The sequence below is a fragment of the Hippopotamus amphibius genome, chromosome 8 (assembly GCF_030028045.1).
Source record: "Hippopotamus amphibius kiboko isolate mHipAmp2 chromosome 8, mHipAmp2.hap2, whole genome shotgun sequence".
Lineage (NCBI taxonomy): Eukaryota > Metazoa > Chordata > Mammalia > Artiodactyla > Hippopotamidae > Hippopotamus > Hippopotamus amphibius.
The window spans coordinates 122,409,494-122,424,286 of record NC_080193.1 but is presented as its reverse complement, the minus strand read 5'-3'; the positions used below and the strand labels follow the sequence as shown (position 1 = coordinate 122,424,286).

Sequence of the window (14,793 nt, the reverse complement as noted above, 5' to 3'; positions counted from 1 at the left end):
CCAAAGCAAACACTTGCTAGAGAGGAATTTGGAGCTCTCCCCCCACATTTTGGAGGAGGCTTCTCCTGGCCTCCCAAGGGAGCCTGTGGAGGAGGCCCACTTTTTGTAGAAACCTTTACCATGGAGAAAGTACATTTCACATTTTTCTTCAGTTGTGTCACAGTGACGATACCCAAAGACCAGCAATATGGAGGAGGCAGCATCGCCCAAGGATGAGATAAAGGATTTGGAAGACTGTTTAGAATTCAGGGCAGATGCAGGAATGAGACAATCCCCAAGCTTCTGCCTCTACCCAGCCCATAGGAGAGGGTGAAAGGCAAGAGGCAGGGCAAGTGCTTGCGGTGGTGCTGGAGCGCAGAGGTCAGCCTTGTTGGTTTTGGCAATGCCTGTTCCTATTGTTAGAACAGCGCCGGCATGCTGCCGCCAACTCCCGAAAAGAATATAACACGTCTAGCACACAAGATTAATGCTCCTCTCCTGCATCATGGGATGTTATAAATAAAACTGGAGCTTTTTATATACCATCTAATAGTATGCTACTCAATGGAAAGCAGAGGAAGGAAACCGAAGCAAGCCTAATTGTGCAAGGAAGAGAAAAATGTTGACATCACTGATCCATTTTAAACACATTTCAAAATATATTAAGGAATGTTCACACACTATGGAGATACAGATACTATGTCTATGGGCTGATATACAAATTTTGTGTTCATGTATGTTTGTATCTAGTATAATATATATTAATAACAATAAAAAATGTATTCTGAGAAGTAACAGACAGCTCTTGGATTTTACCTGTAGGGAAAAGACTACACACTGTGGTGGTAGTTTTAAGGTCAAAGACAAGCCTTGCTCTGAAGTCTTCATTGTCTAGAACAGAAGCGTTTCTCCCAGCAGGAAATGGGGCGCCAGGCCCTCCCACCTACCTGTGCTGGTGTGGGTGCTGGGGCTGGCCAGTGGTGGCCCGGAGCCCTGCGCTGGGGGCGGGGCCTGTCCATCACTCAGCTGCTTGATTCGTTTGCGGTGAGATTTGCCATTATAATGCACTTGGGCCTGGGCTGCAGAGTTTAGCTGGATGTTGCACACCTCACAGAAAGAGAACAGAATTTTCTTTTTCTCTTTACTCAGCTGGTCCTCAGGCCTGTCGTTCTTTATCCCCTTTTCTTCAAAGCCCCGTAGAAAAGTTGCCATATTCACAATTCCATCTTCAGAGTAGTTGTCAGGGCTTAAGGAATGCTGCAAACCTAAAATAAAAGTACAGATGCTCGTGAAATATACACCTTTGTATTTCTAGTATGATTACCATTAATTTTTATGCTATGGTTTAAGCTAAAATCTCCTAGCTACTCAGTGATCACACTGGGAAAAATTATCAAAAGTACTTAACTGAGCAAATATGATCTTTGAACATGGGTTCCCTCTGTCTGGAGCATTTTCCACTCCATCCTTGCCCCTCCTCCCATCACCTCTCAATTCTTTTGCCCTTTAACTCCTGCCCCACCCTGAGATCTTAGCTGGAGCATTACCCTCTCTGGGAAAATTGTCTGATCTTGGAGATAAGGCAGATCCCTGATTCGATGCTCACATCGTGCTATGTGACCTCTCTTCAGAACACTTCTCACCGCATGCACTTCATATGTATCTGTGCAATTATTTGATTTATGTCTGTTTCCCCAACTGAGTGTGAGCTCTGTAGGGGTAGTAACCTCACCTTTTACATAACAGGCATTCAAATATCTATTGAAGAAAGGAAGGAGTAAAGGATGCTATGAATGCATACTATGAAAAAGGGTGTGTGTAGACAATAAAGGATATATAATACACACACACCTGCACACCTGCCAACAGATACATGCCCTACCTTGGGGAGGAGGTGAATAACAAAGACTAAAACACATTACGTCTGCAACTTACATTGGGTTGTATTCCAAAAGCCCCTTTATAAGTCAGCCAGTGGGAATTTGAACATATTTTCTTATAGATGTAGTGAAACAAATTGTTTTTAGGTGTCCAGATTAGCCCATAGACATCAATTTAATCTTTGATGAGGTTGAAATGCAGAACATCTGAAACACAAAATAATAGAAATACAATATATGGTAATCTAGTAACTGAAAATAGAAAAAGAGTAAAACAGATTAAGATAAAATTTTGCTTATTTTTAAGTGCTGGTTTTCATTTATTTAGATAAGGGTATAGTGATAAATTATAACCTGAGTGGAGATTTTAAAGGCGCCTTTTCAGTACTTGAAGAATCTTGGTTAATTAAGATGGCCTTATTTCCTTCAATTGCACTTTAACATATGCAATTTTTTCATTTTCGTTAATACCAATGTTCCCAGCATTTTTATACTTATCAGTGTGATTATTACAATATTTTCAGTAGCAAAAGCTACTCTCACAGAAGAAAGAGGAGAACAATATTCAGAGAACACGTGGGCAAAAGCTAAGGGAAAAGGGGTAAGCATGAAAAAGATCTGGCTAAGGGGGACTGTACTGTGCTATGAGGGTTGAGGGTTCAGATAAAGAAAGGATCATAGCTCGTGATGGATTCTGCCTGTGGGAAAAACTCAAAGATATTGGCTTTGAGCAGTTCTGTTGACCCAAGGTGGCTTGGAGCTCTGTGGAAGGGAAGAAGCAGCTAAAGCATAGGCATATTTGGAGCGTTCACCAGTTGAATGTTTAAAATTCAGAAAATAAGTTATAGTACAGGGTACCATCATAAAGATATTGATTCTACATATATGGTATGCCAACCACTCATTTACATCCACACACCCTATTGCAAAGTGCCATTATGCATTATCCCACAGGCTAATTTGTAACCTTCAGAGAATTGTTAGAATATTACTAATTTTGACATGTTAAACCTATTTGTTCCATAAATATTTTACCCTGATGCCACCAATTTAAGGAACCCAATTCCACAAAATTTTCCAAATGAATTTATTCCTTTCAGCTGTCCACAAAGGCCATTTTCTTTCTTAAAATCTATTCAGACTACATATAAATCAGGTTTAAGCAATTCCTACAGCTGAATTGCAGAAAATAATTCCTTTATAATTGAAACACGATTTCAATTGCACATATATCAATATTTTTGCTGTAGTCTCTAAATCCAAAATACTATGGTGTCACAAAGCCATTTTTCTCACAAAACTTTAGAAAATATCAGTGCCATATAAAAGTTGTATTCAAACATATTACTTTGTATCCTTTCTTAAAATATTAAAATTTATCATAAGAATTACTGAACTAAACGATAAAAAAGAGATAAATAATTCTGAAAATAAACTCGTCATTAATATATTAGCCTTGCTTAGAAAACTAATCGATTGTAAAACATAAGGAAAACCAATAACTTTTAACCTTGCATCATCTCACTGAATCATTGAAATCTAAGTGTTATATTTCAACTCAAGCAACCAAAATCCTTGACTCAGCTGAGTAATGATGACACTTCCATCTGAAAATTTCACTTCTTTGGACGTGGGCGGACTTGCCCACATTGCTAATTAACACATGCTATTTCACAGAAACGGGACATACATCATAATGCTCCCTTTGGAATTTGAAATCTAAAAAAATGACTTCTTTGTATTATCTTATAAAAGATAAAGCCAGCTTACCTGTGCTTTTCTCATTGCCATGTGTCCTAGAAATAAACTGTGCTTTAGTATATTTGAAAATATATGTGTGTGTGTATATATATATATATATTTAAAGTAGTAAGAAAGAAGCCTTTAAAATGAAATGAATGGCTATTCTAGAATTCTCCTGTAACCTCTGCAGAATACTGGCACCCTTCATGACTTTTATCTCTATTTTACTTTCTCCCAGAGTTATTCTCACAGACGATCCCCCCCAAACTTCCAACACCATGTTCATGGGCCACTCTAGGGAAGATGCAATACCTGGGTGTGGGCTGTGCATTCTGCCCATCAAATCCCAATTTATTAGTCCTAGTGCTAGCTTCACCACCCTTCCTCCCTCTTAGGAGAAAAATAAGTTCAGCTCCTGTTAACAGCCACTTGCAACCAGAATATATTTAGTTCCAGAGGTCTTGAAAAAAGGACTAGAGGTGGTAGAGAAGCAAGACATCAGTCTCAACATCCACTCTTGGCCTGAGATGATATAATTTCTAGGCTTATAATATGTGTGGCAATGACAACATTTATAATGTCAACTTTCTGGCTAAGGGGAAGGTAATATTGAGTTTAAGTGGAAGAAGAGAAAAATCTCACTTTCTATTTTAAAGTATTTTTATCAACTCTCTTCAATTACATGTTTCACTTGCATGGGGCAGAAGGACCTTCAGAGGTGGCCAATTTTAAACAGAGCAGTGGGCAGCACTCTGCTATGGGTAGCCATGCAGGCTTATCTGAAGGTAAGAGAAGTCAAGACAACCAGACTGAGTATTCTCTGCCTTTTTCGTATTATTTTATCAGGTTAGATGGCCAAGCATTTAACATCCATGAGAGAATAAGATATTTTGGTACAGGTCAAGGAATAAGAAAGTTGTTCCTTGAGTCATGCTTTGGGGGAAAAGACATGATGGGATAGTCAGTGACTATCTAGAGGAGTGAATTTTTAAATGAACAGGACACTGCATCAGGAATTTTATACGTAACAACTTTCTCTAAGACTGGCCCTGACCTGCAGAGTATTCCAGCTGTCTTTTATAATAAGTTTAAATAAAACTCAGCTGATTCAGAGATAAAGATGGGAAGCCACAGGAAGACTGTGAACAAATCTTACCTTGGAAAGAGGAACCATCTGGGATCACTGAAGCTCAAACTGCACTACACTGTCTCAGCCCCATATATGGGGTCATTTCAGGCTAATAAACTCATCTTTGGGGAAAGTACTGCTCTTGTCATGAATTATTTTAGGGAGAGATCATGCCTCCGTGGATGGGTGTAGGATTACCACAAAAGGAAAACATTGTTCCACTGTGAGTCTTACCACAAGATTGACGGGAGCAGGAAGTAGACACAGAAGGATGAGCCTGTGACTGCCTCTGGGCCTGGGGGACAGGGGACCTGTGTACAGGTAGGAGAGACTTGTTCCACACATTCCCTTTGTGGGGAATAGAGAGCCCAGAAATAAACCCATGCATATATACTCAATTAATTTATGACAAAAGAAGCAAGAATATACAATAGGGAAAGCACAGTCTTTTCAATAAATGGTGTTGGAAAGACTGGGCAGCCACATGCAAAAGAATGAACCTGGACCACTATCTTACATCATGTACAAAAATTAACTCAAAGTGAAATAAAGACTTGAATGTAAGATCTGAAATCACAAAACTCCTAGAAGAAAACATGGTCAGTAAGCTCCTTGACATAGACCTTAGTGATAATTTTTCAGTTTGACACCAAAAACAAAGGCAAAAATAGCAAAAATAAACAAGTGGGGCTACATCAAACTAAAAAGCTTCTGCACAGTAAAAGAAACCATCAACAAAATGAAAAGGCAACTGACTGAATGGGAGAAAAGAGTCACAAATCATTTATATGATGAGGGATTAATATCCAAAATATATAAAGAACTCATACAACCTAACAGCAAAAACAAAACAAAACAAATAATATGATTAACAAATAGGCAGATTGGCTAGTGGGAAGCTGTTGCATAGCACTGGGAGATCAACTTGATACTTGGTGACCACCTAGAGGGGTGGGATAGGGAAGGTGGGAGGGAGGCTCGCTATGGGGAGGGAGGGGATATGGGGATATATGTATAATATAGCTGATTCACATTGTTGTACAGCAGAAACTGACACAACAGTGTAAAGCAATTATACTCCAATAAAGATCTGAAAAAAAAAATAGGTGAAGCATTTGAACAGAGATTTTTCTAAAGAACATATACAGATGATCAACAGGTACATGAAAAGATCTTCAAAATCATTAAGCATCAGAGAAGTGCAAGTCAAAAACACAATGAGGCATCACCTCACACCTGTCAGAATGGCAAATTACCAAAAGGACAAAAAATAGTCAGTGTTGCCAAGGATGTGGAGAAAAGAGAACCCTTGTGGATCGTTGATGGGAATGTAAATTGGTTCAGTCACTGTGGAAAAACAGAACTACCATATGATCCAGCCAGTCCACTTCTAGTGATTTATCTGAAGAAAACAAAAACACTAACTTGAAAAGATATCTGCACCCCCATGTTCATTGCAGCATTATTCATAACAGCCAAGATATGGAAACAACCTAAGTGTCCATCGACAGATGAATGGATTAAAAAAAGTGTGGTATGTATACACACTGGCCATAAAAAAGAATAAACTCTTGCAATTTGCAACAACATGGATGGACCTTGAAAGCATCATGCTAATTGAAAGAAGTCAGAGAGAAAAGGACAAATACTGTCTGATCTCACTTACACGTAAAATTAAAAAACAAAAACACCAAGCTTCTAGATACAGGAACAGATTGGTGGTTGCCAGAGGCAGGGGGTGCAGGGTGGGCACATGTGTGAAGGGGGTCAAAAGATACAAACTCCCAGTTATAAAATAAATGTCATGGGTATGTAATACACAACATGGCAACTATGGTTAATAATACTATATTGCATATTTGAAAGTTGCCGATAAATCTTAAAAGTTCTCATCACAAGAAAAAAATTTTATAACTACATACAGTGACAGATGTTAACTAGATTTATCGTGGCAATCATTTCACAATATATACACAGATCAAATCATTATGTTATACACCTAAAGCTAATATAATGCTGTATGTGAATTGTACCTCAATTTTTTTTAAAGTACCTGGGCAGTTGCTAAAAATAGTGATGCCAGGGTCCCATCCTTACTGATTGAATTGGTGATTCTAACCAGCAACCAGGGTTGAGGACCACTGCTCTAAAGATTGTAGCTGTTTGAAAGTAGTCTCTGACCTAGTCTGGAGGTCTGCTGCAGAGTTGTCAACACATTTTACTAGGACACCAGCTAAGTGTGGAAAGAGCATTTGATTACTCCATTCCCGAGAGCAAGCACCAACATTTTTGGGGTCCCATTAGGCTGCAACCTCCAAAATAGACACAAAAGGCCAGGCTGCCTGCCCCAGAACCTTCTACTCAGGTCATGGATGATTCCCTCTTATCTTCAAGGCATAGTTGTCCCAGAGGACTGGCAGGATGGGACTTTTTGACCCATATCACAGCCAGGAAGCTACAGCCCCATATCCAATTTTCCAGATCTAGCCTAGCTCTCATTCTTTACTGTGCAGAATTTCCCTACATGACCTCATGCTGCCTCTACTTCCCCTGTATGTTGGCTTACACACCTTCATCCAGCTTCCTTGGAGCGGTCTTCCCTTTGATCGCAACACCTCCCTGGAACTGAACTGAATATGCCATGACCCCACTTAGACTTCATCCCTGACGTCTAGGCAACTTGAAGGAGGCAACTTCCTTAATTCCCTTTTCTCCCAGCTGGGACAGCTTTTTATTCTAAGCATCACAATAGGGTATTCTTCCCAACTTTTCCTGGGAACTTTGTTGATAATACATACATGGAAAATCAAGTATATGTAGGGATAATTTCCTAAAAGTAACATTTAGAAATATTTGAGAAATTTTAATTTAGGATAACTTATTCCCAAAGAATACTGTTTCTCAGGCAGGCAATGTATTGGCATGACATTTGTAGTAAAAATAACAAGCTTACATAGGCTGACTATAGGATGAATCAGCCAAATCAGGACATTTTTGCCCAGGATAAAAGCTAAATTGGAAAGGAAGATGCCCAGATAGTAGATGTAAAATGAAACTGCCTCCGGCAAAATGCAGCATACAGCCACCCTACGCTTATGACACAAGGCCTTTAAAGATAAGCCAAACTCAAGAAAACAAAAATTCATCTTAGGCTGTTCAAATGTACTCTCTCCACATGTTTTACATGAAGAAACAGACCTTGAAATCTTAGTTTTTCACTAAAGCACTTATATATGGGCAGACTAGATTGTACTGTTACTTTCCTACTACTAGAGTCTGTCTAAAGTATATACGCCTTGAATACGTCTATAATTGAAAATTTAAAAGATATGCCTTCTTTTTGGAAAACAAAATTGATAAAAATCTTGACCTATTAGTGTTTTAGTATTTTTTTTAATAACTCTGCATTTTCTTATCACAAAACTAATGTGTTTACTCTCTCCAGCTAATCTGCAGATTCAGTGGAATTTTAACCAAAATACCAGCAAGATTATGTTTTGGAAACTGAGAGCATGCTTCTAAAACGTATATGAAAGTTCAAAGGGCCAAGAATGGCCAAGGCAATTCTGAAGAACAATGAAACTGGATGACTTACACTACCAGATATCACAGCCTATTATAAGGTTCTAATTATTAATACAGTCTGGTTATGGCCCAAGAAAAAAATAACTAATGGAATAGAAGGGAGACTATATATGTATATTTACCTGATTCATTTTAAAGATGATAGACAATAATGTAGTAGTGAGAAAAATATTCATTTTAATAAATGGAATGGGTTGACTGGTATCTACATGGGAAAAAAAAAGTACCTCTACACCTCACACTATTTGTCAAATCTAGAAGGATTGCAAATCTAAGTGGTACAGAAAAAAATAATAAAGCTTTCAAAAGAAAAGATAAAAGAACACTGTCATGACTTTGGAGTTGGCAAAGCTATAAAATGTATTAACCATAACATAAAATATAAGTTGGAATATATTAAAATTTAAAATTTTTTCATCAAAAGACCTCCTTTAGAGATTTAGAAGGTGATTCACAGAATGAGAAGCTACATTTGCAATACATATATCCAACAATGACTTGTATCCGGAATATATAGGAAAACGTCCTCAAAACAGTAAGACAGAATCCAATAGAGAAATTAACAGAAACATTAAATTCACAAAAGACAATATCCAAATGGCCAATGAATGTATGGAAAGGAACTCAACCTCATTATTCATTAGAAGTATTAGCAGTAAATTAAAACCACAGTGTAATACCACTACCACTAACAGAATGATTAAGATGAAAAGGACAGAAAATACAATGTGCTCGATGAGGATGTGGAGCAACAAAAACTTATACATGGCTGGTGAAGTATAAATTAGTACAACTACTTTGGGAAGCTGCTACTATCTACTAAAGCTTGGCATAAGCATAGTCTAAGACCCAGCAATTCTACTCATAGGTATACGTCCAACAGAAATACACAGATATGTCCACCAAATGCACAATATTCACTAGAATGTTCATAGAAGGACTATTCATAATAGACCCAAACTTAAAAAGTATACAAATGCTCATCAACAGTAAAATGGGTAAACACATTGTAACATATTAATTCCTACAAAGGAATAACACATCGCAATAAGAATTAATGATTTACAACGACATGCAACAATATGGATGTATCTCAATATAATAGTGAGCAAAAGAAGCCAGATCAAAAGATTATAACATGTATGATTTCATCTAACTATATGAAGTACAAAACCACGTAGAACTAATCCACGCTGTTAGACGTCAGGGTAGTCATTACTTGGGAGGTGGTAGTGGTGGTGAGGAGGGAGGGTAATGACTTAAAGTGAGTATGAAATGGACTGATGGTGTTCTACGTCTTCAGCTGGGGGCTAGGTACACAGGTGTGGTCAGTTTGCAGAAATTAATTGAGCTGTACATTTATAATACGTTTCTAGATGTATATTAACCTCAATGAATGATTCTAAAAGTCATGTGATCAACATAGAATATTTGAGAAATAACATGAAAAGAAAGAAAATTAATGCCCTCCTCAAACTCACCACCAGAGATCTGCATTTTAATTTACAGTATACTTTTCTAGATTTTTTCAAATGTGATTATGTATTTATGAAAACCTTATTACTGTATACACAATTTGTATCTTGCTTTTTCACTTAACATATCATGAATATCTTTATATTCATTAAATATTTGTCTTTAACATCAGTCCTAAAGACAGAAAAATATTCTCCCTACAGAGATAATTTAGCCAAATTGGAGTCTCATTCCTGGGATATAAGGACAGGAGCAAAACCAGGTAATCTTAAGTACCTCTAAGGCCTTCCTAGACATTTCTTCCAAACACTTTCAGACTCCAGGGGATCAAGATCACCAAAACCATTTCATTTCCCCTGGAACCTGTGGATGTGGTATGACAGTGTTTTCCCCCTTTTTTATTATTTTAAACATTCCAGGAAAAGATTTTTTCACATGTGTCTTTATGCACATCCGTATTATTCCCTTAGGATAAATTCTGGGAAGTAGAGTTCACAGGTCCACTTTTGATATGTATTGCCAATTTGACCTCTAAATAAGCTATACCAGTTCAAACGTCTCACAGCAGTGTATGAGAATGTCTATTTTCCTGCACGCTCAACAACACTGAGAAAGCTGAAGAACTCTTAGTCCATCTGACAAGCAGAGCATGTTTTCAAATGCACACATGTGATTACTAGCATAATTGGGCAGTTTTCCACATGCATACTGACCATGTATTATAGCTTTTATTTGTGAATTTCCTATTCATAACCTTTGCTTTTTCCTTTTTTCAACTGAAGTTCACCTCTTACTGATTTTAAAAGATATTTTTGTATATTAAACATATTAACTCTCTGTTATATATTACAAGTATTTCCCATTTAACTTACCTTTTCATTTTGTCCATGATAATTTTCAAATGTACTTACGTTTTTATTTTTCATGTCATCAAATCTGTCTACCTTTTCACTGATGATCACTGCCTTTAGCTTAGAAAAATCCTTCCCAGGCTTATGTTATAGATATCCTTAATTTTAAAAAATAATTTTATAATTGCCGTTATGGTTTTAAACATGACACATAAAAGAAGAAAGAACAGAAACCTAAAAACCAATACAATCTCTCTCACTGTGGCTAAGGGCATATGGGACAATTGTGTCAATGGCTGTGGCCACTATTAGGTGGTTACATTGCAAATCAAGGAAGAGAAGGAGGTAAAGCAAGAAAGGTTCTTGCTAGACACCAGTAAAATATTCCTTTCTAAAGACGTTGGTGATGAACCATCCTCCTCTTCAGCTTGTTGAAAGGGACTGGACTCTGATTTGGAGACCACTGCAGTGTAATCTTAAGAGAGGCAGGGGGACAGAGCCACCCAGCTTCCCTCCCATGCTCTGACTCTAGAGGAACAGAATACACATCCAGCAAACAACTTCCATCCAGCTTTTCCAATCAACTTCTCTGTTGTCAATGACAAAGTCTGGATACTAGACATTTGTCCCAATGACCATTTTGAAAGCTTAAAGATGAATTGCTGCAAAACCTTGAGCTACTCTCAGATAAAGGAATGGTGCTATAACCAACTCACTGGAACAAAGCTTAGGTATTGTCATTTGTTCTTTCAAAAGCCAAAGAAGTTGTATTAATTGTGCAGCAGATGCAAAGTTTAAACACCTGTGAGTATTCAAAAATAGAGAACATAAGATTTCCTATAAAGATTCCAGCCCTGATGATGGCTTTTTCACATCAGAAAGGATAACTTTTGACAATAATGTGATTTTCATTCTTTTATATTGTTATGATATTTTAAAACTTGGTCTGGAATAATTGAAAATGCAATGCTGTATGTGTACACGCGCATGCGCGCGTGCCCACACACACACACACACACACACACACACACACAATAGTTAATACGGAGATAGTGAATTTGAAGCCAGTAGCTTGTCTGAGTAATTTTATCTGGTCCTCTGGCAGGTTCTTATCTTGCTCTTGTAGTTACCCTATTACAAGCTACTGCCACTAATAGGGAACAAAGATAGATTTCGACAAGGGATTGTGTTGTATTGGGTCAAAGTACGCAGCAAGCATAACAGACTTAAGAGTAACATGAGAATAAAATAGCAATTCCAAGTCTCCCTTAAGAATTTAGAACACCAGGTCAAGATTCAAAGGTGACAGCTTTGGTGGGTGCTATACAGCTGCCAGGAAACAACCCTGCAAACCCTACTGGAGAAATTAATCCCAAAGGTACTAGAGGCAGAAGATGACCCAATTACTGAGAAGAAGGTCAGGTATATAAAAGATGATGATGAGAAGAATAGGCCACAAAGACTCAAATATCAGAGCAATTGAGATTGTCAGATTTTGATTGTGACAGTCAAAACCAGAAACTGCTCAGAAGAGAAAAGGAGAAAATGTCTTGTTGAAAATCAGTGTCCTGATGTTCCTGGGGGAAAGACCAACTCTCCAGGTTTCAAACGGAATAGGAACCTCCAGGTTCATTACATTATCACCTCACTGCTAGTTGGAATTGATATGAAATAGAGAAGGCAGGTAAAGATGACCCAGAAGAGTCTGATGGCAAGAAAGTTGATTTTGCTTAAACTTTTAATTTATCGCCACTTCTGACTACCTGTTCTTTCCATATTGATTTTCTTTTAAATAATCTTTTGCCCTTTTAAAATTGATTTTTTTACAATGTTTCTTTGCCAAATATCTTCACTGCTTCTGATGTTACATTTGATGACATTTAAAGTCTTCATATTCTCACTTTCCGCCTGAAAGAAATGGTGGCTTTGACTTAATTCTATTCTAAGAAAAAACTAGAAAGATCATGAAAACCAAATTTATTTGTTGCCCTGAAGAGTAATTACTAATTTTACTCTATAAAATGATCATGAAGTACATTTCCCCAACTATTTTTAGAGGGATTCTTAATTTCAAAGTTAGGAAGTTGTTAAAGTCACTCTGATTTACACTCAGAAAAGACTTAGAAAAAGAACAGCCAGCATACAATTTGTTCAGCCACTCAAATAAACTTTCATGTACTGGTGACTACATTGGGCTGTAAACCAATTTCATGTTTTCAAATACATACACGAGTACGAGCTATTTTTGAATTATGAGGAGCTGGCAATCGGGGGGCAGTGCAGGATAGGAACCAACCACCTGGGCTAGTGCTCCATAGATTGGAGCACTGTGTTCATATCAACAAATGAAATTCATATGGTATTACACAAACAAGTAAAATGAAGGGAGGAGCATAAGCATTTGAAAGGCAGCATCCAATAATCCCCACAAATGTCTGTCTGTTGAAAGAGGCATTGAAGCATCTATCAAGCTTTCTTTCTCTCTCCTCTCACCTCAGTGACCCAGCTGAGGCATGTAAGATATACTAAAACAGAAAACACATTCATAGTATGGTGGAATTGTTTTAAAAGGCCTCATGGCAAACATGTAAGAATGTATGCCTCTTTGGTGATGGAAAGAGGGGAAATGGGAATAAAAGGAAACAAATACAAGAAAGGACCCTCTCACGAACCAGGGATAAACATTAACATGCTATGACTGGAGGAGTGTGATTAACTCAGCTCTCTACATCTGAGGGCAGAAAAGAAGATAAAAAACAATTTTTGTCTTGAAACTGCTCCGCGATGATGTAGTATTATGTTCCATGACAACAGGATCGTATACACAAGATTCTCCAGTAGCTCCAAGGGGGGCATTCAAAAGCTTCGTCTGATTATGAGCAGAGAAAGAACATACCTTGCAGGGCTACTAATTATGGATCTAAACTCCTCCCATTCTTACACTAACTGATGAAATTGAAAAGAGGCAATATTTGCCTTAGAAGAATTCCCCTCTTTTGCCTTTTCATAAACTGCTTTTCTAGGACTCATGCTTCATTCTGTATCCCCATTCAAGCTTACCCTTGAATTAATTCTCATTAAGTTGCTATTGGCTGATAAAGATACCCTTGCCAAAGAGAAATGAATCTCTAATGCAGCCCAACATCAAAAACACCTGGGGAGTATGTTGCAAAATCTCTGTCCAAGTTTTACCCCTGTAGACTCTGATTCGGTAAATTTGGCATTTCTGTAATTGGTAGAAAGGGGAAGAAAGAAATAAAGTATTTCTTGGAATACTAAGAAACTTATGTGTTCAGCTGGTCCTAAGCATGTATACAAGGATGTCTCCCCACTTCCCAGTCCCATGACATCAGATCTAAAGACTTCCAAGCCATTTGCCTACAAGGAACAGGAGACCGGTACCACTTCTTATTGCACCATTCCCCTGCTTCTCAACCTAACAATTGCTCCCAGCATCACGTGGAAGAAAGTGACAGCTGTTGGTCACTTGATAGTTGAGTGACCTTGAGAAACCACTCATATGCCTGGCATCAAATTCCTCTTCTGAAAAGGGAGGAGAATGAACTAAATGACCTCTAAAATTCCTCCCTCTTCTAAAATTCAAAAGTCTATACAGCTTCATTTTGGCTATTGTTATTTACTTTTCTTAAAAGGGGAAATTATAATGTCCAACTGAATTTATTGGCAAAATTGTATTGCCTTGGGGAAAATGATGTGCTCTGATCCTTCCGATCTACAGCTCATCCTTCATGGAGAAGCCAACAAGTGCTGCTGTCCGCTCTGGGTTTGCATAGAGACTATTCCCTCTCATCTCACTTGGCAATTGAGTGGGAGGCAGCAGGCAATATTTCAAAATGAAAACTGACATTTAATTATACACAAATCTCCTTCCACGATCCCTTGTTTTGCCAGGCTGATTCTGATCTATTTGAACGTTCTTCCTTTTTGTTGACTCCTAGTTTTTCAGTTCTTGTGGAGAACAAAGGGAAATGAGCGTCAAACACTAGGTTTACAATCTTGTTACTTCTTCTATCTCACAGATTCTTTAGGTGACACTGTCATTTGCAAAATGATGTTTCTGAGACTTATCTGAATCTCTGACATCCATGATGACATTTTCAAAATGTGGACATTTCCCAATGTTTATGTC

General features: G+C 37.8%; 1 protein-coding gene across 1 annotated transcript in view; it reads right to left on the bottom strand.

Moving 5' to 3' along the window:
* Positions 1–1,976, bottom strand: part of ZNF385B (zinc finger protein 385B) — a 305,087-nt gene extending 303,111 nt beyond the window's left edge. Inside the window, exons 1-2 of the mRNA XM_057747106.1 lie at positions 1,915–1,976; positions 927–1,244 (exon numbers count right to left, since the gene is read on the bottom strand). Of these exons, the coding sequence (XP_057603089.1) occupies positions 927–1,191 (265 nt within the window). The 5' untranslated portion in view covers positions 1,192–1,244; positions 1,915–1,976. The remainder of the gene's footprint in view (positions 1–926; positions 1,245–1,914) is intronic.
* Positions 1,977–14,793: the final 12,817 nt, after the last annotated feature.